General features: G+C 39.5%; 2 protein-coding genes across 2 annotated transcripts; one reads left to right on the top strand and one right to left on the bottom strand.

Annotated features, from left to right (window-relative positions):
• Positions 1–12653: 12653 nt before the first annotated feature.
• LOC138019592 (uncharacterized) lies at positions 12654–13292 on the bottom strand (the record flags this gene model as incomplete). Its single annotated transcript, XM_068866450.1, has 1 exon — positions 12654–13292. A coding segment is annotated over one exon (546 nt), but the record flags the coding sequence as incomplete, so codon positions are not given.
• Positions 13293–13304: 12 nt separating this feature from the next.
• On the top strand, positions 13305–13983 carry LOC138018968 (uncharacterized; the record flags this gene model as incomplete). The annotated part of the gene is made up of 1 exon (XM_068865642.1): positions 13305–13983. A coding segment is annotated over one exon (525 nt), but the record flags the coding sequence as incomplete, so codon positions are not given.
• Positions 13984–23362: the final 9379 nt, after the last annotated feature.

Here is a 23362-nt window from a genome sequence, read left to right as displayed (position 1 = left end):
TATTGCCGGTTTTCACTGTCACACCATCATCAAAACCATTCAACACATAAAGTCAAGAACAAAGAGATAAAAGAAGATAAATATTCAAACAGTCGCGCAAAGGTTCAGGTCTGTGCAATTTTTCGTGCGGGAATATTCAAAGAAATGTTTTACTTAAATTTATAAGGCTTTGTATGGAGACACCATGCTTGTGTCCCTCTGAGGGGCACAAATAAGGCTGCCGGAAGCAAACAAAACATATATCATCGAGCTTTGCTATAAAAAGCCAGTAGTGGTCTTCTGAGGGCTCATAAACATCTATATCAGTACTTATTCTCATACAAGGATTATTCAGATGGCAAAATCTCAGCGGATAAGTAATTTTTTTAACCTACGTGACAGCATTCTCGGCCGCAATCAATATCGTGTCACGCAAAAGCTTAGAAATTCAACCTAGCCTTATCACAAGACGAAAAACCCTATCAAACTGAAAATTTGTGAAAAGATAAGTCTTCAGCTGTTCTAATATCTAACTAAACTAAAATCTCAAAAGGATTGATAATCCGAAAACGGCCAATAATTGTAGAACTTCGTAATTTCTTGGGCACTCACGGACTTAAGATACAGATGATTATAGCGGCCGAGATATGAGAGTCTTCAGGTTAAAAGTTGAAAAATATAAAAAAAGAAACCTTTGGAAGGAAGAGGTACAAAAAAGTAATTTAACTTTTGACTTTTTATCAAATTACTTTTGTTGAGAAATGTAGTTTTGACGGCACCCTTAAGCGTTTTCATTTTTTACCTAATTGTTTTCTATTGGAAATCATAAAAATTTAAAGATACTTAGGACCAGCCTCATTCCGACATTCCCTCGTCTAAATGATGGGTATAATTGCTTGTAGCAAGCAGTTCTCTGGAAAAATGTCTTTTTTCAATGCATACAAACCGTTCTGCTGGTTAACACAAGAATTGTAAACTCGCCCTTTAGATTTACCCTGCGAGCAGCTCGTTTCTCCTACACTTCCCGAGAGAGAAATCACTGCGTGCAACCATTTGATTTTTCATCGAGCATGTGCGAGATGCGTCACACCCCAGGTGATGTATTTGACATCACTTCAGTCTTACTTCAAGGGAAACTACCACACAGCAGGCTCGCCCAAACGCAACAGATACGTAGCTGAACGCAGGCGCAAGCGCCAAAACATTGTGTTGTGTTAGAAGTTGTGATGTCATGTTACCACATGACGCCAATTTAAATAGGGGGTATCTGCCAAAGAGTGTTCAGTATTATTCAGCATTGTTCAGTATTCAGTACCAGCATCTATAGTAGTTTCGAGTTCAATTAGGAGTTTTCAAGTACAGTTACCAGATAGTTTTAAACGGTGTCAGAGTGTAATAAGAAACGATATTAAAGAGTTAGGTATTCAAGTACTCTCGGGTCGTCAGTTCGCACATGGGATAGCCGTCGGCACAACAATTGTTTACTAACTCGTTTTACCTGTTCAAATTTAATTTATTCGTCCTTGTCGCTAGACGGCGGCTCACTCAAAGAAACTAACGGTTGCTCGCAGTGGTTTCTCTCTCGGAAGCGTAGAAGAAACGGACTACTCGCAGGGTATTTAGATTAGATTATAAACGCTGCAACAAGTCTCCTCCTATTGGTTTCTTGATTATATTTAAACAAATGGTCTCTGGTTAACCGTTTCAACAAGTATACAAGAGAATCTCTAACACAACGACTATTTACAGGTTCACAATGATATCACTAATGACATCTATCAATGCCGCACTGAGGCAGCGTTTACACGAACGCGGTTTCATTTGTAACCGCATCGTTTTCAATGCTGTTACACTTCCTGTTTACACGACACCGATCGAGACTGTTGCCGAAACCATGTCGATTTGAAGCCATTTCTAAAAGTGGAGCGTTTTCAAAACGATGCGGCTCCATCTGTCGTGTAAATAGCGAATCCGCATCGATTTGAATACGGTCACTATTTTGGCGCCAAATTTGCATTGTTCAACTCAAACTCAGTAGTGCATTTAGCCCGTAGTTTAGCGCTCGCTTATACCACCACGAAAACACTTCCGCGTAAACAATTCCAAACCGCATCGATTTTAACACAGTTTCGAAGTAATGAAACCGTGCCGATGTGAAAATGCGTTCATGTAAACGCTGCCTGATGCTTTGCGTTACTGCGTTTTTCATGGTAGTAGCCAAAACGCGGGGCCGGGGACGGGGTTGGGGTGTCTTTTTTTGTTTCAATTTTTGTCGTTCAATTCTCCTGTACTGTTATTTTCGAATTACTGTCATTTGTCCTTCATTTATGGTAGAGGAAAAAATAAAAATTAAAAAGACTAAGGAACCTACGGAAGCTATTAAAGCTCTTAAGGGACATCCTAGTTTTTTTTTTTTTTTTCTAAATCGGACTTTGTTGTTTTGGGTTTTAAAATCGAAGTTGGTTTTTGCGAGCGTCTGAGTTTGTCTTTCCGAAAAATCGGAGTTTGTTTTTCGAAATGAAGCGAATTTCCGTAATTGGAGTTTATGGAATATACGCCAACTGCCAGAGACACTGAACACTCGCTGAGCTCCACACTTTGTTTAAAGCGCATTGTAATGCACTTGTCATCGGCTTTCCCGAGGGGGGACCCCGGGCTGATATGGGGAAATACGGGGACTTTATGGGGACTTTGCAACAAATTTCTGCCCTTGTAGTGGGGGAAATCACGGGACGAAAAATTGGATTTACATAGCGTCAAATGTCTTGTCAAAGGCGCGATAAAGACCGCGTTTGTTACAGCTTTACATGCCTTTGACGCGCGTCAAATATCATCTTTGCGGTTGCCTTTGCATGGGGTCTCAGATGGTAAAGGCCGTTTTTACTACAGTTTTACACCCAACCTTTGACAAGCGCCAAAGATATTATTTGACAACCCTTTGTTACCCTCACAAAGGTGTCGTCAAAGATGTCTCAGCTTCAATTCAAAGACTTGGCAAAAGTGTTGTCAAAGATGTCTGAGATTCAGTTCAAAGGCTTGACAAAGGCGTGGTCAAACATGTCTGAGATTCAGGTTAAAGATTTGACAAAGGTGTAGTCAAACATGTTTGAGATTCAAGTCAAAGATTTAGCAAAGGTGTAGCCAAAGATGTCTTGGGGTGTATTTATAGCCGTTGGCTTCAAGCGCTGAATTGAAAACTCAGATCTCTGGACTACTTTTTCTTAATCAGGACGGTAGGACGGAAACTTCTGAATTTTTCTAGCCGTAACAAAGACACCGTTCAACTCAAACAACTGTCCATCATAAATGTACTTAAGTCTCAATTGAAATGTTTTTCAAATATCTGAAATATGTCTAGAGTGGCATTTCTGAAACCACCGTAGTCAAATTAATTTGCCATCCACCCCCGTGTTATGCCATATGAGAGACAGACTGAAATGCAGATACGACGAAAAACTGTGTTTTTCCATTTTTTATTCAAAGGAATTCATACTCTTGGCAAAACCAAGAATCTCACACCTTACATTCTGTAATACCTCTAGGAATCGATTTTGTTGCGCATTTTTAAGTGGTAGTATACATCCAAAGTGTAAATGTAAAAGGGTATAAATAAATCGAAGGATGAGAATTAATTTTTTTCAATTCCAGTGCTTCACTTCTCTCAAGGCTTCAATTTATTTATACCTGTAATATTTACACTACACGCACAACAAGCGCCGTGTTATCAACAACTTTGTTGCATAACAAGTAAAATCACTGTCACCGTAGAATTAGTTAAGTTAATTTATGACAAACAATCATGACACCTCTCTTGGAAGTATCATGTAACTGACACAATATCAAGAGTAGTGGACATAAGTGAGAGGGTAAATGGAACTACTGAAAACTTTGAATAAGAAAAAACTGATATAATCTTGATTTTTTTCTTACTCACCAACAACAAGTCAAAACCGAAAGGAACTTCCCATGAAACAGCGTTTTAACTTTGAGGCAAGCTAATAAGTTATATTTATGTTGTAGTTCATTGTGGAAAACAGCTTTAGCCACACCGACTTGAAATTAACAAAATAAACTTCGAGTAAACGCTATTTCATGCGAAAATCCGCCAAAATTATTTTTAACTCTTTGTGCCGAAAAGACACTCAATCGACGGCCACCAGCATACTAACTAGATAATCATTGATTTCATTTTTTTTTCTGCATGATTAAAGTCTTGCGGTGACAGTGTGAAGTGAAGAGACTTTGGCTTTCCCATTTTTATTACGTGCCGGGAAATAAATGTAAGTTCTAATTGTTCTATTTCCTCGATAGAAGTTAAGACTTCTTCTACAACGAACTATTGATATTCTTGATGGAAAAAATTGGTTTTCTTCAAATGAGACGGCCATTGTTTTATGAGTAATATAAAATGCAACTCTCCAACTCACACAATCGGTCACCCAATAAATGGTTTAGCAGCACGTCAATCAGGTATCAGGTATCAGGCAGGATTCCTGGTAGTATGCTGATGGGCTTCTAAGGTGAACTTTTGAAGTCACCTAAATCCACTTCAAAAGCCGAGAAAGTCCTCTTTAAAATAACAGTGAAATTCTGCTGCTATTCTACTGCATTTTTTGCACAGAACACATTTTTTCCAAAGAATGGTTATTTGTTCATAGAAGTCAAGACAACCAGACATTCTCTATATATGCATTAGCATGGCTATTAGTTGATAGTCAGCAAGTGCGTCAACTAAAGATTTCCAATAGATTATCAACAGCATTTTGGGCGGTATGACGGTCAAGTTTCCTTGGTCAAACTCTCTTAATCTCTAATACTGGTTTAACGCTGTTACCAAGTTTTAAGCACTGCGGAACAACGCGGATTGACCCTGCGGGGCGTCTTGCGGGGCAACACGCTGCTCTGACAAGTTTTCTGGTTGTTGTTATCTTGTCCTATGAGGCCACCTAGGCGGATCTTCTACGCAACGATTTTCCGTCCATCAACATGTCGAGCTGGGTTGACCACCAAGGCAGCCTTTGTCATGAACTTCCTTTTCCTCTTCCTTTCTTCTTCGTTTTCAAGCTCTTCGCTATCCCCACTATCACCAGTCACGGAGTTGTCTGATGACATTTCCGAATTAAGACTTCAGCAAAATTTCTTGCTTGATTTTAATGGCCTCTTTTATCGTGACACTTTCTGTGAAATGAAAGGAAAAGGCAAAATAACTTCACCATGCTGAATTTCCACCTTTCTGCACTTTACTCACATTTCCCAGCATTTGTAGTGTCTCTGTATGCATTTCAGATATATAGAAAACAGACGACGACGGCGAAAAAAAGAGTGGCAGATTAGGGCCAAGAAGGAAGTTCAGGACATTCTAAATCAGTCTTTTCTACGTTTATGTGAATAGTAAAGACCATTGGTCGCTGTTTAATCAGAGCAATCACAACAGAGAAGATGCTGTGGTCGTCGAGAATTCATTGGTTTACAGTCAACCAAAACTAACCCGGCCAGTGAGCCCTCGACCTTTTAGTCAAGACTAGCCCGCAGGGTACCCAAAATAAACCTAATAAACCTTTCCCCGATCCACTAAATCCTGAACGGCCCTTACCAGGCAAGTACTGCTGGTTGTATGTTCGATATTTATCAGCATTTTTTTTTTCAGGGAACGGGTTCCAGCGCTTTCTGAGCTATTACGTATGATCTTTATGGGCTATTGATGCCCTATTACAACAAAGAAAGGAACGGTAACTTATGTTAGTGTCTTTCTTTTGATCTAAAAGGATTCTGTTTTGGAATCGAACGGACTAATCGAGCTAATTTTCCATGATGCAAATCCCTTCCTTAACCACACAAAGGAAAAGACACAAACAAATCGAGAGTATCAGTAAACCATTAAGGTTCTGTCTCCTAACATAGATAGCGCAAGCTCGATATATGTGTATCTGTACTATATTATGTGCGAGTAGGAATTTTAAGATTTGTACAGGACAATGGTTTTTCGCAAAAGTAAAAAACATATGTATAAATTTACGTTTTAAAATAAGAAATAGTTTCCCTCGCTTCAGTATTGTGTTTCTTTGTCTTTACTTCAGTTTCTTGTTTCGATTAAGAGCGGTTTAGGTGGTTTTCGGTCCCTCTTCTATAGAGAGGGAATTAAGAGGAGGAACTAAAAACCACCTAAATAGATCTTAATGAATGCAAGTCAGTTCGATCGAAAGTTGTTTCGATCGAAGGTCGTTTCGATCGACAAAAGTCGATTCGATCGAAGGCAAGAGTCAGTTCGATCGAAGACTGTAACTATTGCTTAAGTGTATTGAACTTACTATTTATCAAATAATGGACCCAGAAACCGTACCAAAGACAAATAAACAGAAGACTGAAGCGAGGTAAGCTCTTTTTTTAATTTTAAATCGTAAATACTTTTTAAATTTTGAGAAAAGCCGTTTTCCCCGTACAAACCCCTATATTTCTGCTCTTGCATAAAAAAGTACAGTACAGATACGCATATATCGAGCTTGGGCTACCTGTGGTAAAACGCAAAATTTGTTATGCGCAGTGAACGTTGCATCTGGTGACACTCCTTGCGAAAATATTGGGGAATCTGCGCTGCAAGTAACCCAAGATGCCCCCATTCAACAAGGGTAATTTATACTGTAGGCAAAAGTGCAGAATGTTTTGCTAGTACAAATCTATCATTTTCGTTTAGCGGCTCAGCTGTGAAGATTTCATTTAAAACTAATGCTGCTACTATCAGAAATTCAATTCTCATTTTAAGTGGATTTATACTGATGATGGTCAGTATAAAAAAGCCCTAGAGCGTTGGATCGAGGACAATATGATGTCATTCTTAATCAGTAAACCGCAAACCTTTTCCAAGGGTAAAGGGTGGGGTTTTCTACCTAACAGTTGTCATGTCGGGTAGTTAAATTGATTTTACAAATTCAGTGTATTAATTTCTTTAGTTTTCAAAGTCTTCACCAAAGGGAACCCGGAAAAGAAGGAACCAAATAAAATGTATTCTAATATTTGAGAGCAAATACTGCAGCCTTACAGGCATGAGAGAATTAGTAAAGATTTTCTTCTTATAGACACATGTTTGCATTCATTTTACACTACTATCTGACAATCTCCCTTCTTCAACTTTTTGTTCTACCAACAGGCCCTGAAGATAAAACCCTTAATCCTTTTAATCCAAATTGCCCAGGGGGAAGACGAGTGTGCTAATAACAATAGTATATGCCTTCTAACTAGGACTCTAATTTTAGTAAAGGCTGCTTAGTGTTTTCTTGAAGTGCAGTATTTAATTCAATTTGCATAACCTATGATTATCTTATTGCTAGTAGATGGAGGGAGAGGATTTAATGGGGAAAGCAAATAGACCATTTTACAGTTGTAGCTAAGTTACCAGGCCTAACAATGGAAGCGAGGCTACCGGTGACCCTGTTTTGATACACACCTTCATGCTTTTGTAATGCTAATATGGACTAATTAGCGTTACAACAACACAATTTACATGATAAAAGCAGTGAGGTCTGTATCAATGCAAGGTCACCGGCAACCTCGCAGCCATTCATAGGCTTGGTCGCTGAGCAAACAACTGTAAAATGGCCAATTGTGTATCTCATTTCTTAGTTATGCTAGGCGTAAGTGGTTCTTTAGTTAATATAACACATGCATGTGTAAGTAATGAATGGGGTACTACTGTAAGAATGGCTATTACCTCATGACATCTTTGTAGTTTTCTTGGCATGTGTAAAATAATGTTCTGCATTCCTGCTCAGATCTGTTTTTGTCCTTGCATCTTTGGGAATAAAAAGAGGTCTTAATTTCTTGTACAGAAAGATTTAAGTTGATACCATGCACATATTGAGTAGTGCTTTATTAATGCATAGTGATATGACATGTGCACATCTGTACTTCATGAAAAGACAAATGCACTAATCTAATTAGGGTACACACTGCTGCCAATAACTGATGACTGCAGACATGTACTCTATTGTTTGCAAAAAATGTGGGTGCTTTAATTAAGAAATAGCCTTGCATTCTTAGATGCAGATGCTCCTCAAGCAATGGCAGTAGTGTTGTGATTGAATCTCTGCTGTTTTCTTCTCCAAAGTTTCAATGTACTCCTGCCTGAAACATAATTGGCTAACCTAAAAACACAATTATTTTCAACCATGTTTTAAAAAAATAATAAAATTATTTTTTGAATAATCTTACTTCTTATGATGTATCCTTGTTTGCCTTTGTCCATGGTACTGAATATTTCCAATATTTCTGTATTTACTACTTAATTTGTACTATTGAGGGGTTACTGGCTTTATGAATTGCAAATTAAAGTTAAAGGTAAAATGTCTGTCATTAATTCATTGTTATATATCAGACATACATTCTGCATGTACATTCACTTGAAATGTCAAAATCAGTATGTTTTCATGGGGATTAGATTAGACATTGACAGGGTGACACTTATTTTTTCCTTAATCAATCACTGAAAACTTATGTCCCCATTAATTAATTTAATTAACCTTTTGACACCCAAACCGGTCAGACTTAGTATTTTACTCTGTCTAATGCCAGACGATTTTACTCGTCAATGGGGAACCCCCTTGAGTCAATGGGTTAATTAATCTGAGCTACTTTGATTTTTTTGCTAATAATCAAACAGAACATTTTTTGATACTGAAATACCCAAGATCCCTAGATTTATCTTCATCACCACTTGGTGAACAACATTCTCTAGTACAGATGATAAAGTGAGTTTCCTCAAACATTTTGATTTCTTCATATTAACATTCATGATGGTAAATTTACCTGAAAGTTAAGTCATAAGAAAATAATAATATACAGAGGCAAAGAGGTATAAGATGTATAAATTCGAAATGGTCTTAAATTTCATTGTGAAAATTTATGATCTTTCTGATTCCTTCTTGGATCAGCAAGCTTGGTAAAGGATTATTTGCAACTAGATCCATTTTATTATAACAAAGCTCTTGTGGTTTATTATTTTTTTTACCCATTGCAGACTCACCATGCACTTGGGAATCATTTCTTTCAAAGATTGGCTGGAATAAACCCAATAATGAAACAGATACTCTGAGACTTTCAGTCAAATGATCTACAATAGGCATCTGGCACAGAGAGCTTTCAGAGATCTATTACAGAAAGATGTAAGATGGTGTTAGACATGTTCTGGGATGTTATCTTATTCTGAACAGCAATGCAAGTCCTCTGTATTGTGCTATACAGCCAGAGTGGCGGGAAATTCGTGCACTGTTTCATTACAAAATAGTGACTGTTTTTTTTTTTCTTTTCCAGTTTCCCTACCTTTGTTTTTGAAATCCAGTGTAACGTTCTGGGAAATTATCTGTCACTTTTACTGCCATTATTTAAAAGTAGAAACTAATCACGAAGTGATAATCCTTCAATCGCTATAAACTTACACTCAACAAAAAGGATGACTTACGTGTATGAAGCATAGCGGCTTTGTTGTGAACTGTGAGATGAAAAGTGAATGAAAAAGATGAATAATTTTTAGATTGGCTTTTGAGTTAGGTGAACCAAATAGAATACTACTAAATATCGTAACGCATACGTACCCAACTTCTTTTTTTTTTCCACTGGCTTTTCCCGTTCCCATAGCTATCTTTGACCTTGCTTGTATTGTCTCTAGTAAATTTTCGATACCGTTTTGAGTTGTAAGTTCAGTGTCCGGTCTTGCATACCTTCATTATCCCCTGGCTAAGACCTTTATCTTTCACAAAACATAATTTTTACCCGACTGTACGTTTTCACAAAAGTAAGATGCTCCAAGTATATCGAAAGAATAAAAAACGACAAGTAGAACAAGCTACCGACGAACTTTTCGGAAGGAGCATTTTCCCGCTCTTTTGTATATCCCATAAAAGGAGTTCTTGAATCAACCCTCTCCCCAGTGTCTTTCCTTCGGACCTTGTAGAGAGGTAGGGTTGGGGGGAGCATTCCTTTGCTGAGGTCGACGGAATTTTGGCACTAGTGCTCATTGAATTTTGGAAAAGCGAAAATCGACAAGAATGTGAACTCAGGCTACGTTTTGCAACTGGTAGACGTTTTTCAAGCAATAGATTGAATGTGTACGTGTTCGTGATGGGGGATATGGGGGAAATGTCACCGAGGGGGTAAAGGAGGAAAGCGAACTTACACTCTACGACGGTCAGTGTTCCGTATTTGCCGAATCGTTTAATCTCCCAAAAGCGTTGCCTTGGTTTTGTGTCTTTCCTTTGGCAATGCAAGTATCAACAAAGTAGGAAAGCCTGTTAAGATTTGACTTCACATTTGACGATAGTCAAACTTGAAGTCAAAGATGCTATCGTATTTGTCTTCGCCTTTGTCAAGTAACAAAGGAACGCACAAAGCTTCTTCAGATTTGACTTCACATTTAACGCGCGTCAAATGTGAAGTCAAAGTTGTTACGAATTTGACTTGACCTTTACCATGGTCAAAGGCATAAACAAATTGGTAATGTATTTGACCGTACGTTTGACGTGCGTCAAAGGTAAAGTCAAAAGCGATTCCAGATTTGACTTAAGCTTTGCCAAAGATCAAATGTGCAGCAAATCCAATTTTTCGTCCCGTGAATGTGGGGACTTAGATTTTTGAATGCCCTACTCTCGGGGAGAATGTGGGCGGAGGAGAAGAAGACCATCCGTCAAACGTTGTTGTAGGCATAAGCAACTTTAAAATTCCCCTGTGTATATATTATTGTTTATAGAGGGCACTGTTAAAGGTCAACAGGTCGTCTTTTGTTAGTGATGCAACAGAAGCGGTATCGTTGTAATACCGCGTTAATCAACTTGGATCGTCTTTCTCAATTGTTCCGTTTTCAAAGGACAACAGTTTTAGAGCTGTATCTATGAATAGTCCCTTTGAGTTGTGTTAAGGTGTATGTTGTTGTTATGTGATACAGAGTTTGAATGTTTGGTGCTTGGCTTCGCCAAATACTGGGGACTTTGCATGAAAAAAAAATCCCCCACAGGTGGGGAAATACAAGAACTTTGAAATGCACAATTAGCAAAGTCCCCACATCAGCTTAAGTGCATAATCTTTACTTGGAAAAAAACAACAACACATCGAATAAGAGTTCCAAGATTGTCGTCAGGCAGTCACGCAACTTCTCATTTTGTTTGCTCGTATTGTTGTCAGTGTTGTCGTCCGACTTTACTACAAACGGTTTTTAGTAAAGTAAGACTTGCACAGGAGCTTGCTAGCCAATTTTGTTCGGACGTAAAGGGATCGAATCCAATGTTACGATAAAAAAGCACAACAACATTGACAACAATTTTGCGAAAACAACCAAATGAGAAATTTTGCGTGACCACCAGCGTGGAACTGCGACCATGTTTTCTTTCGTTTTAATTGTACTGCGGAGAAGGCTTTTACGAAGTAAACATTAAAATGTGGCTTTAAACTATGGAGCCAAGCAAGTCTTCAGTTTCTCTAGCAGTCAGCGCATATTCCCCACAAAAGCTTCCATTCCAGTCGGAAATTCTCCTTATTTCGAAAAAAGCAGACTAAGAGCTTCCGACTGTTCCTTAATTTTTTGACTTATTCCCACCATAAATGAAGGAAAAATGCCAAACATTCGAAAATAAATGTACAGGAGAATAACGACAAAACTTGAAACAAAGAAATTTGAAAAAATAGGACACCCCGGTCCGTTTTGGCTACTACCATGAAAAACGCAGTAAAGCAAAGCATCAGGAAGCGTTTACACGAACGCGGTTTCACATCGACACGGCCCCGGCCCCGCGTTTTTGGCTATTACCGTTTTTCATTATTCTGCAAACTTCCGACGCCAACCACAGATGACGAAATCAATTGATGCGTGACTAACCCTCCAATCAGCATCTTTTGTTCCCACGGTACATTCATATATTCAAACTCGACGCTGATGGAAAGCGATGGAATCTGTACGATGTTTGGCAAAAAAGCTCTTTTTCTAGTTAGACAGTCTTGTTGGTTTAATCAAAGTGACATAATTGATAAACTTTTGACTATACCGGTTCTGTATCTGGAATTTGGCCTCGGATCTTGCGTTGTTGACTTCACTGAATTTTCGCCTAAGTTACAGGATTTACGGTTTAATTAAGTGTATCTGTATTCTAGTATCTAACCTTGAGGACAAGAACCACAGTCAAAACGACTTTTTCCAGGTGCTTTATTTTTGTGGACGAAGGTGCCATTTGGACACTTCCGGCAACTGTCGCCGACAAAAGCTGCAGTATCTGAGTAATAACCACCTGAGGAGCATATAAAGAATATCATGGTACTATTTCTCAAAGAACAATATAAGCAACTGAGAGACAACAAAGCATCACTGATGCGTAAGAACATATTGCTACTCTTTTTACAGCGGCCGAGACAGTCTTCAGGTGAAAAGTTGGAAAATATAACAACAATAAATAATAATAATAATAATAATAATAATAATAATAATAATAATAATAATAATAATTACTTACAAGATTAAGAAGGCTAAAAGAAATTGAATATTTACATAATTATTACATTCAATTATTTAAATTTTACAATAAATAGTATTCTGATAAAAAAAAAACGATTCGAGAAACCACAAAAAACTATATTATATAATAATAATAATAATAATAATAATAATGATAATAATAATAATGATAAAAACCGACGTTTCGGTGTCTTCATGACGCCATTGTCAAGGAGAAATAAAAATTACATAGTTTGCGGCGAGGTGTAACATGAAATTAGCATACAGTGTTTGAAGCTAATTATATAAATACTTTTGCGCGAATTGAATCGCTTTGCACGTTCAGAGTGGGTTTTAGGTCTCTGATGAAAAGCATTTCATTCACCAAACAATCAAACTTATTTCTACACTTTTTCAGAATGCTAAATCGCCTCAGTAGGTCTTTTGGGACTTCGCCGTGCTGTTCGTGATAGTGTTTATATACAGAAGATGCCTTTTGTTTATGTCCATCCACACGTGTGTGTAAGTGTCCACGCGTATAGCCCACATAACCTGCATCACACAGGTCACATTGAAAACGATAAACGACGCGTTGTTGGTTGACGATCTGTGGCTTAGTTTCGCGTACTTTAAGATCTTGGCCAATTTTTCGGCTAACGAATACTGGCTGGACAGTTGTCTGCACCTTTATGCTGAGATTCTTGAGCTCTTTCTTAACATAATTTGCTGATTCCTGGTCTTTAAACGGTATGACCACACGAACAATGGCTCTTGGTTGTTTGGGCGTCTGTGAGGGCTGCTTATCAACGATTCTAGAATGTAAGAAGGTGTTAATGGTGGAATTTACCAAGCGTAAAGGTGTGGATTTAAGGTGTGCGTTGATAAGCAGCCCTCACAGACGCCCAAACAACCAAGAGCCATTGTTCGTGTGGTCATACCGTTTAAAGACCAGGAATCAGCAAATTATGTTAAGAAAGAGCTCAAGAATCTCAGCATAAAGGTGCAGACAACTGTCCAGCCAGTATTCGTTAGCCGAAAAATTGGCCAAGATCTTAAAGTACGCGAAACTAAGCCACAGATCGTCAACCAACAACGCGTCGTTTATCGTTTTCAATGTGACCTGTGTGATGCAGGTTATGTGGGCTATACGCGTGGACACTTACACACACGTGTGGATGGACATAAACAAAAGGCATCTTCTGTATATAAACACTATCACGAACAGCACGGCGAAGTCCCAAAAGACCTACTGAGGCGATTTAGCATTCTGAAAAAGTGTAGAAATAAGTTTGATTGTTTGGTGAATGAAATGCTTTTCATCAGAGACCTAAAACCCACTCTGAACGTGCAAAGCGATTCAATTCGCGCAAAAGTATTTATATAATTAGCTTCAAACACTGTATGCTAATTTCATGTTACACCTCGCCGCAAACTATGTAATTTTTATTTCTCCTTGACAATGGCGTCATGAAGACACCGAAACGTCGGTTTTTATCGTTAATTTTTGCCTGTCTTTGCATTACCAAATCTTTATTGATAAGAATAATAATAATAATAGTAATAATAACAACTACAATCATAAAAAAAAAACAATGATTTTATTCCAAATGTCATCGCTAAAAAGAATTATGTTTAAAAATTTTAGGAATAGAACAACTAGACAGAAAGTTATACTGTTTTGATTCACTAGGGCTTGGGGGCAACAAATATTTTCGTAGATGTAATAAAAATTTACACTTAACAAATATAATAGCGGAACTCCTTCGCGGCCTTACTTAAGAGAATATGGTCCATTCTCGTCCCCATCGCCCTTTTCGTTTCTCTTAGTCGGCGGGGCCTTGCTCGTGCCAAGGCCCCGCCGACTAAGAGAAACGAAAAGGGCGATGGGGACGAGAATGAATATGGTCAACCCTTTCTTGTCTGATTGCCACGTGATTAACTCAGCGTACGTCCGTCTGTCCTTACAGACTCTGTGGGAGGGGGATAGGAGACTACGACGGGGAATGGAGGGGAGTCGCGTGAATGCAACTTTTAGGCGCGAATGGGCGAATTTTCATGGCGGAAACGTTTGTGCAGCCCGCGTTTATCCCACTGACCTTCGTCACTTTTAAAAAAAGCGCTTTTACTATTAGTGACGAAAAACGGGATAAAGAGCAGGATTAAAGAGCACGATAGAAGAGGCGACGAAATTTGAGAAATTTAAGCGAAAAAAGCCTCGAGAGTAGCCGAGGAAGGAGAAAAAGAGAAAATTCCAATGGAGGACACAGTAAACAACGGTTAGCTTTTCAGATAATGTGTTCCTTAAATTGAAGCTATGATCCTCGCAGTTATGAACGCAATTTTTACATTTGCGTGGAGAAGCCTGAAAAATTCAGGACTTCAACAGGGTTTGAACCCGTGACCTCGCGATACCAGTGCGACGCTCTAACCAACTGAGCTATGAAGCCACTGACAATGGGAGCTGAACATTTGTGGGTTCTAATGTTCCCTTGAGGAATGAATCAAGGATGAAATGATATATGAAATGGATCATATATGAACTGCGGATATGAAATCGAGTGAAGCTATGATCCTCGCAGTTTGGACCGTTGATTAATTCCTCACGGGAACATTGGAACCCAAAAATGACCAGCTCCCAACGTCAGTGTCTTCATATCTCAGTTGGTTAGAGCGTCGCACCGGTATCGCGAGGTCACGGGTTCAAGCCCCGTTGAAGTCCTGAATTTTTCAGGTTTCTTAAAGCAATTGCTAAAATTGCGTTCATAACTGCGAGGATCGTACCTTCACTTGATTTCATATCCGCAGCTCATATATGGACCATTTCATATACTGTATCATTTCATCGTTAATGTTTTCCTTCTCAGTACATGCCTCGCTGCTCGCATATTTTGTAAAACTCGCTAACAAAAACCAAAAAGGCCTGAAAATGTTTGCAATTCCGTGTTGACACGTCACAAATTCTGGCATATTCCAACAACCTATGATTTTCGGCAAAATCTTTAGTTGTTCGGCTTCCTGGAAGAGCTCTAGAGGGTAAAGGAATTACCGAAGTTAAATAAGGTGTACCTTTACTTTTACCAGCAATTGAGTTATAACAATCGTTTGTCTGGGTTGGCACGCTTTTTTGTGGTCGGCTACGGGTGTTAAAGACCCTTTATCACTTACCGTGATGCACTGCAGTCGTCTTCAAATTTCGTGGACCATAAAATTCATTCTAGAGACATCTCATTGCATAAAGGGACAAATTATTTTGTCACCCCGCAAGGCTGGTTTCGCGACAGTGATTTAAATAAATAACAGACTAACTTCAATAACTGTACATTTAATGTCTTTGTTGCTGAAAAAATACTCGAAGTTTGTTCTGGCTTTAACAAAGTGGAAAAGAAATAAGTTTACTATTCTTTCAATGCACGTAATTGTCAGAATTGTACAATGTCCGTTAGATCAATTACTCGAAAAAGACTCCGCTGCGACCGTTGGTCAAATGTAGTGAACAAAATCCACAGACAAACCTACCCGTTTCACTTTGACTGTTCGGTTGAGATTTGAAAACATTGATCCGGATCCGGTCAATGATAAAATCGATACCTTATGAAATGACCAACGAGTTGGCACAGTTCAAACATCAACTCAATACATCAAGTAGGATTCCTTGAACTCGATCTTTCTTGCTTTGACCATGTCTGGAAGAGAGACAGTGTTTTTTCGATCAATCAGTTTCTCAACGAAGACTTCGCTGCGACCGTTGCGCGGATCGAGTCGAATTCAGTAAATAAAATTACACACAAACCAGCCCGTTTCACCCTGAATGTTTTTGTTCAGTTGTCCAAAAAAATCCACTAAAAGATAAATTTGAAACTCTGTGAAATGAGCAAAAAGTGTTGTTTGCTGGATCGCAAAAGCGGGTCGAAGGTGACTGCATCGCAATTCATAGTAAATAAAGCGTGGTGCATCATGGTAAGTGATAAAGGGTCTTTAATTTGGAAACAGAATCTTCAGTTGTGACGAGTTTTACAATTTGAATTTAAACCTATTTATAAGAAAAATACAATGGATGAATTGATACATTATTCGCATACTTACAAAAACAAATTAAATGGATTAGCTATGATACGTAAATACTATCGTCGCGACAAAGCCGTTAAAAGTGAAAAAGAAAAAGTTCGTTGTAATTTAAAACTGAATAACCAACGAGACTAAACTGAAAGAGATAATCCAAAATGTTCTAGTCGTTGGTTAAGAGTAGGTTTGTTCCATTTGATATGCAAAGCTTCTTTCATTTTACTTTTAAAGCGCAAGTTAGCTGAGTCTAATATTGTGAAACATTCAGTTGAGCAAGAGTCTCGACAAGCTTTTGATGACGCGAGATGTTTATACACATGAGAGGCCTTGTCCGAACAAATTGCAAGGTGCTCATGCACGTACGCGAGTTAGTCCGGTCTGTTAGGTCGGAAAATTACGAAAATCGTGACAAGACGCGTAAAAACATCAAACTTGGCACAAATGTAGTTTAGAGTATAACTAATCATTTCAGAAGGGGTGCCACAGAAAAATACCCCAGGGGGGTGGGGAGGGGGGATTTTTTTGTAAGTAAGTCTCAGTTGTGGTGTGTCAATTGCCATGGAAAAACAAGTTCACTGGTTGAAGTACTGTGAACAACATATTTATGAGAAGCTTACCAAAGGTATTCATCTTTCATGGGCTGCTTATCACGCATCTGTAACTGAACTGCCTAACCCTTTGCCATGCTTGGGTAGCTTGTTGCCATTGTTTTACGAGAAGGCTGCCACAGTAACCTTGCTGAAACATGGAATGTCTGTGGTTAAGGAGGTAACAGAATTTCTTAACCCGGGCCAAATTCCTGTCACTGTCTGTGACCAGCCTCTTTTTGCTATCGCAAAAGTTGTTCAGTGGAACTGGCCTGCTACACACGGAGAAAATGTTCACGTTGTCATGCTGGGGGGCCTACACATTGAGATGGTGCTGTCGACCATGTGTGGTGACCTTGTAGCTTTATCTGGCTGGACTACAGCACTAACTGAGGCAGGGATAGCTTCCAGTGGGACATCAGATTCCTTCCTTAAGGTAGCGCATTTGACGAAAACCAGACGCGCCCACCAGGTAACCGCGGCAGCTTTGTATAAATTGCAGCATGTTGCCTTTCGGGAACTAAACGGTCAACAGGACGAAGAGGAGTTTCAGAAGTGGCACGATGGAATGATTAAGACCAGCCCAACGTACAAGTTTGGGACATGATCATGCAAATGGAACTCAAAGTACTGTCATTTGTGAAAGCACATCGTTAAAACAACTCCTCTGTACGTAGAAGCCTTGGAATCTCTTGCTCCTTGGTCCTTTGCTCTTGATCACACTAATTACGCAAGGTGGCTACCTATTCACATAAGAGATATGAAGTGCTTACCAGGCCCCGTTCAACAAAGCCTCAGAGAATGCTGGGTCATTTCGAAGTCATCAAGCAGTTTTTCAAGCATCCCAATCGACCAGGCACACGAGCAAAATAACGCAAGGGTGAAGGGATCAGGTGAAGCTGTAGGACTAACGGAAAGTCCTGTCGCATTTAAAAGATGGATGGTGGCCGGACCAGAAAGTGCTCGAGTGTTGCAAGAGTTCGAAAGTCAGTTGAAAGTGAAACAAATGTTGATGAGTAGAACAAACACCACGATCAAGGACTTTCACAGAAAACCTTTCAAAGTCATGTCAAGCAACTTGTAAGTACAATTTCAGAAATGGGAAACCCTTTTAAGGATGACTGCCCTGAATTACTTGCCCTTGACACACGCAATTGCGCAGATGTCTCAGTCGTGGATAATGTGCATAGAGTCCAGGAACTTGGATTACGCCAGTACAAGAAATTCGTAAAAGACGTCATTGATGAAAGGACTGTATCGATTCACGATACGATTTCAAAGAATACCTTGCCACTGTTCAAGCGCCAGCAGCCGAAGCAAATCTGCAAAGCGTCCTTAAAGTTGACAGCGGTAACAAGTGACCGTTACCTCTTCAGTTGTTTGTATATTGCCAGCCAACAGCGCGAAGGAGATCTTGAAGGGTTCTTCAAGCATGTAAATCAGCCGTATCCACCTTCTTTGTCAGAGTTTGGCAGTCTCCGATTCGGGTAAAGTCTGATTTGATTTCATGCGTCAACAAAGAAACACCGCCACCTCCACCACCAGCATTTTACGATGTGAAAGTTTTTGATGGAGCAGCTATTGTGCATGCGCTTCCAGTTTCATCTGTCGCTACGTTTTCTGAATATGCAGATTCCAAGTTCTTACCTTTCCTGGAAAACCACTTGAAGAGTACCAAACGAATTGACGTTGTGTGGGATGAATACCGAGTGGCAAGTCTGAAAGAATCTTCCCTTGAGAAGAGAGGAAAAGGCGTGAGACGAAAGGTAGCTGGGCATGTCAAGTTACCTCAGAACTGGCAGGTATTTCTCGAAGAAAGCTGCAACCATGAAGAAGCCGACACGGGGATTCTTGTAAACGTTAGAGATGCTTTGGATAAGGGGGGGGAAGAAGTGTCTTTGTTCGCACTGTTGACATATGTTCTTGTTATTCTAATTGCGCACTTCCACACGTTGTCTTCGATTTGGTCTGGATTGAGCTTTTGGGTCGCCTTTGGGATGGGAAAGAATTTTCAGCTGCTTTCTTTTAACACCATTTGTGAGCATTTGGGAAAGCAGAAATGCCGTGCGCTTCCATTTTTCCACGCATTTACCGGTTGCGACACTACATCAGCATTCCTGGGGAAAGGAAAGAAATCTGCGTGGGAGGCCTGGAAAGCGTACCCTGAAGCAATAGAAGCCTTCCGTTTTGTGAACGATAGCCCCTTCCTTCCAATTGAGATCAACACTCCTGTGTTTGATGTCCTTCAGCGCTTTGTGAAGATACTTTATGACAGGACCAGCCTTGCTACCGATGTGAACACTGCTCGACGAGAACTGTTCACAAAAAAGAATCGGGGGCTAGAAAACATTCCCCCAACAGAGGTAAGAACCCATCACACACAAATTTTTAGTTGTTTTTGTGTTTGATAGGCTAAATTTTTGATAGGTAAACACCTGTGAGGACAATGCGAAAAAAAAAAAACAGTTTAGCGAAAAGACGAGAAACATTTCAACTAACCCAACCTTTTCTTGTATTGAATCCACTTATCAATTTTATTTTAACTATCCAAAGCCTATCATAAGGCTATGTTGGACTTGAACCTATAGTTATTCTACTTGGGCTATTAGAGAGCTTAATTTATGAAGTACATGGAAATAAGCGGTGCGCGTTTGTTTAAAATTATACTTGTGTAAAAAAATTTTATATATAATTTCTATTGTTTATTAGGATGCCCTGTTGAATCATTCTAACAGAGCTCTTTACCAAGCAAGCATCTGGACGTCCCTTGATGAGCAACAATTTTACCCATCCCCGTCTGATTTTGGATGGAAAATGGAGAACGGCCCGGTAGATGGAGGCCCCGCTGAACCGTACTTCCAGAAGCCTCTAAGGCGTGCAGTGAATTGCCAAAGTGTGGATGCAAGAAAAGTTGCAAGAGTGGTCGTTGTAAATGTTTCAAAGCCAATCTACCATGTACTGAGCTCTGTAGTAGTTCTGAAGGCTGCCAGAACACAAATCCTTAGAAATAGAGCAACAAATAATCTAACGATATCTAGCCGAAGATGTTAAAAATTAAATGTGTAAAATGCAACAAAAACACTCCTTGATATAAGTGCGCTCAAAGCATTATGGGAATGTCACGTGATCAAGGCAAATGACCTTTTATGGACACAAACACAAAACTGAGTCTGAGTAATGTAGTTTAGTCATTTTACAACGGCATTCGTCAAACCTGGTACGTAATAAACACATTAAATGCCAGAGCCTCGCTTTCATGCCAGCATTTGAGTATTGCGTAATTCCTATGAGCTTCATGCCCCCAGGAAAGTCAAATCACGTGGCACCCCTTCTAAATTCGTTTCTTACGTCAAAAGGAACATCTGTACCTAATTTGGTGCTTTTACGCTATTTGTCACGATTTTCGACCTAACAGACCGGACTAAGTAGAGATATGACGAGTGGTTTCGCCAATGAAAGTGGCATTACATCCGGCACAAGTAAATGTATACACTACGTGCGAGCGAAATCCCTGTGCCACAAAATCTTTCACAATAAACAACTGTTTTATTTTGAAAGTAGAAAAAACCATCTTAACGTCAATATTAGTGCAATACATTCTGAGTAATTTTTAAAGCCTTTTATGTGTTATTTTGAAGAAAATACCAATATAAGGGAGCTTGTAAAAATGAGTGTGTTGGAAAAATCCTTTCCATTTTTATTACTTATTTGACTGGCGTGACCAATTTCCCCGTTAACATATTCTCGAATGATCTTATCAATCGTCCAACCTGGGAAACAGTTTTTTCGTAAAATTGTGACGAGTTCTTGAATGTCCTTATGAAAACCAACCTATGTACTGTTTATTTGATAAACCCTGTGGATACGTGTTCTAAGCAATCCCAATTTGTATGATGACGGGGCAAAGAGACCCGTGAAGGTCTTTTTGCGGTAAACAGAGGTAACTGGAGAAGACCGATTGTTGTCAATACTAATTTCTTTCCAGCCTTTCAAATAGGCAGAAGGAGTCATCTACATAACGTCTATACAACAATATAGAACAAGACGAGTAGTTCTCTATTGTCTTCCGAAAATGCTTAAGTATGTGAAGAGTTTCACATCGCAAATGCATCTGAACAATAGCCACTTTCACTTACCAACTCTGAGATACATAAGCCTCGTCTACAACAAGCAACTCGACGTTGTTCTTCAATTTTGAAGTCTTAAGCTTTGAAATCCAATTCTTCCTCAGCCACATGTCAGCGCTGCCAAACACTACGTCATATTTCCTTTCTAGTATTTCGTCATCAATTTTCGGACTCTCGCCAATCGGCGTTGCAGCCGCAATTCCCCTTGAACTCGTTATTTTCGATAACTTTTTCTTCAGTGATTGCTTTCAACGCACTGACGAGGATAACGTGGCGGTCAGTGTAAAATGCAGACTGCAGACCGGGGGTAAAATGCAGACTGAGGTTATAATTTAACTGTTGAAAAATCCCAAACGCATTAGAAATGCTAACAGTTAAGCCTAAATATTCTTTTAGGCCTAATTAGGCCTAAGGTTAGCATTTCTAAGGGGTTTGGGCTTTTTCAACAGTTACGTTATAACCTCAGTCTGCATATTACCCCTGGTCTGCAGTAGGGCTTTTTCAACAGTTACGTTATAACCTCAGTCTGCATATTACCCCTGGTCTGCAGTCTGCCGTCTGCGTTTTACACCGGCCGATAACGTGGCACCTTTCGCCGCCGTTTACGAAAAGGTTAATCTTCGGGAAAAGCTGATAAATTAAAGTTTTTCCCGAAACCTGTTGGTAGCAGACCCAGAACATCTTTCTTGTCCAACAATGCTTCGATGCATTCCCTCTGTTTTTCCTTTAAATAATCAATATGCGGAAACAAATTCACGGCAGAAGCAAACACTCTTCCCTACTCAAGGCCGCCATTTTGTTTTTTCTTCACATCTTACGTCACGTGGCTTAAGCAACCAATCCGGCAAAAACTGTTCGCCAGGCGAGCGGTTGGTAGAGCATAAACAATGGCTGACTACAGGCGGATTTTTCTCGCCTCGTGCTTCGCGCTCGTGCTCGTGAATCGCATTGTCCCCGCTAATCTGCCTGTTCTGCAGGTAATGGCATTGTCAATCTTTAGAAATTACAGACCGATCTCAAACCTTACAGTAGTCTCAAAAATCATTGACAAAGTCGTGGCTGTGCGCTTACATGAGTACGTGATAAGTAACCACCTTCACCAGCCACTACAGTCAGCCTACAAGCCTTTCCATAGCCGTGAAACTGTTCTTGTACGTGTGCATAATGATGTCATGCGTGCTATTGATAATCGTCAGTACGTTATACTTCTTCTTCTTGATCTGTCTGCTGCCTTCGACACCGTCGCCCACGAAATCCTGCTTAATTAATAGATTAAACTCTAAATTTGGAATCAGTGGAACTTCTCTCAACTGGTTTCAATCTTACCTTACCGGTCGCACTCAATCTGTTCTGATTAATGGCGATAAATCACAACCTCGTAACCTCAGTTTGTGTGCTTGGACGTATTCTCTATTTATTGTATACTGCACCATTAGCTGACTTATTTCGACACCATAACTTGTAATTTCACCTCTATGCTGACGATACGCAACTCTACGTTTCCTTTTCAACAAATAATGACCTGGAACTGACTGAAGCTGTTGAACGTATCGAGCTATGCCTGACTGATTTGGACAAATGGATGAGTATCAACAAACTAAAATCAAATAAAGAAAAAACTGAGTTCCTCTTTATTTACTCAAAATTTAGACTACAGCACTGCTTGCCGTCAATCTGCTTTGGTCAAGACACCGTCCATCGTTCTCAAACTGCCAGGAATATTGGTGTCGTTTTTGACAGTACCATGTCAATGCTGCCTCATATTAATACTGTATGTAAGTCTGCATTCTATCACCTTCGTAATCTATCACGTATCAGAAAATTTATATCAACGGAATCTGCCAAAACACTTGTGCATGCCTTCATCTCATCCAAACTTGAGCACTGCAACTCCCTTCTGTACAATCTTCCGAAATATGCTGTTAAAAGACTACAGTATGTACAAAACGCGGCCGCGCGTTTAATAACATTTTCCTCGAAATTCAACCATATTGCTCCCATCTTGAAAGATCTACACTGGTTACCAATTAATGAACGCAGAACGTTTAAGATTTTAATTTTCAATTTCAAGGCTTTGCATGATTTGTCTCCCTCGTACATACAAGAACTGATAAGTCTCCACTGTCCTTCAAGAACCCTCC

This window comes from Montipora capricornis, chromosome 10, assembly GCF_036669925.1.
Source record: "Montipora capricornis isolate CH-2021 chromosome 10, ASM3666992v2, whole genome shotgun sequence".
Taxonomy (NCBI): Eukaryota; Metazoa; Cnidaria; class Anthozoa; order Scleractinia; family Acroporidae; genus Montipora; species Montipora capricornis.
Note: the sequence above shows the minus strand (reverse complement) of the source record. Positions and strands in the feature narration are given on the sequence as shown.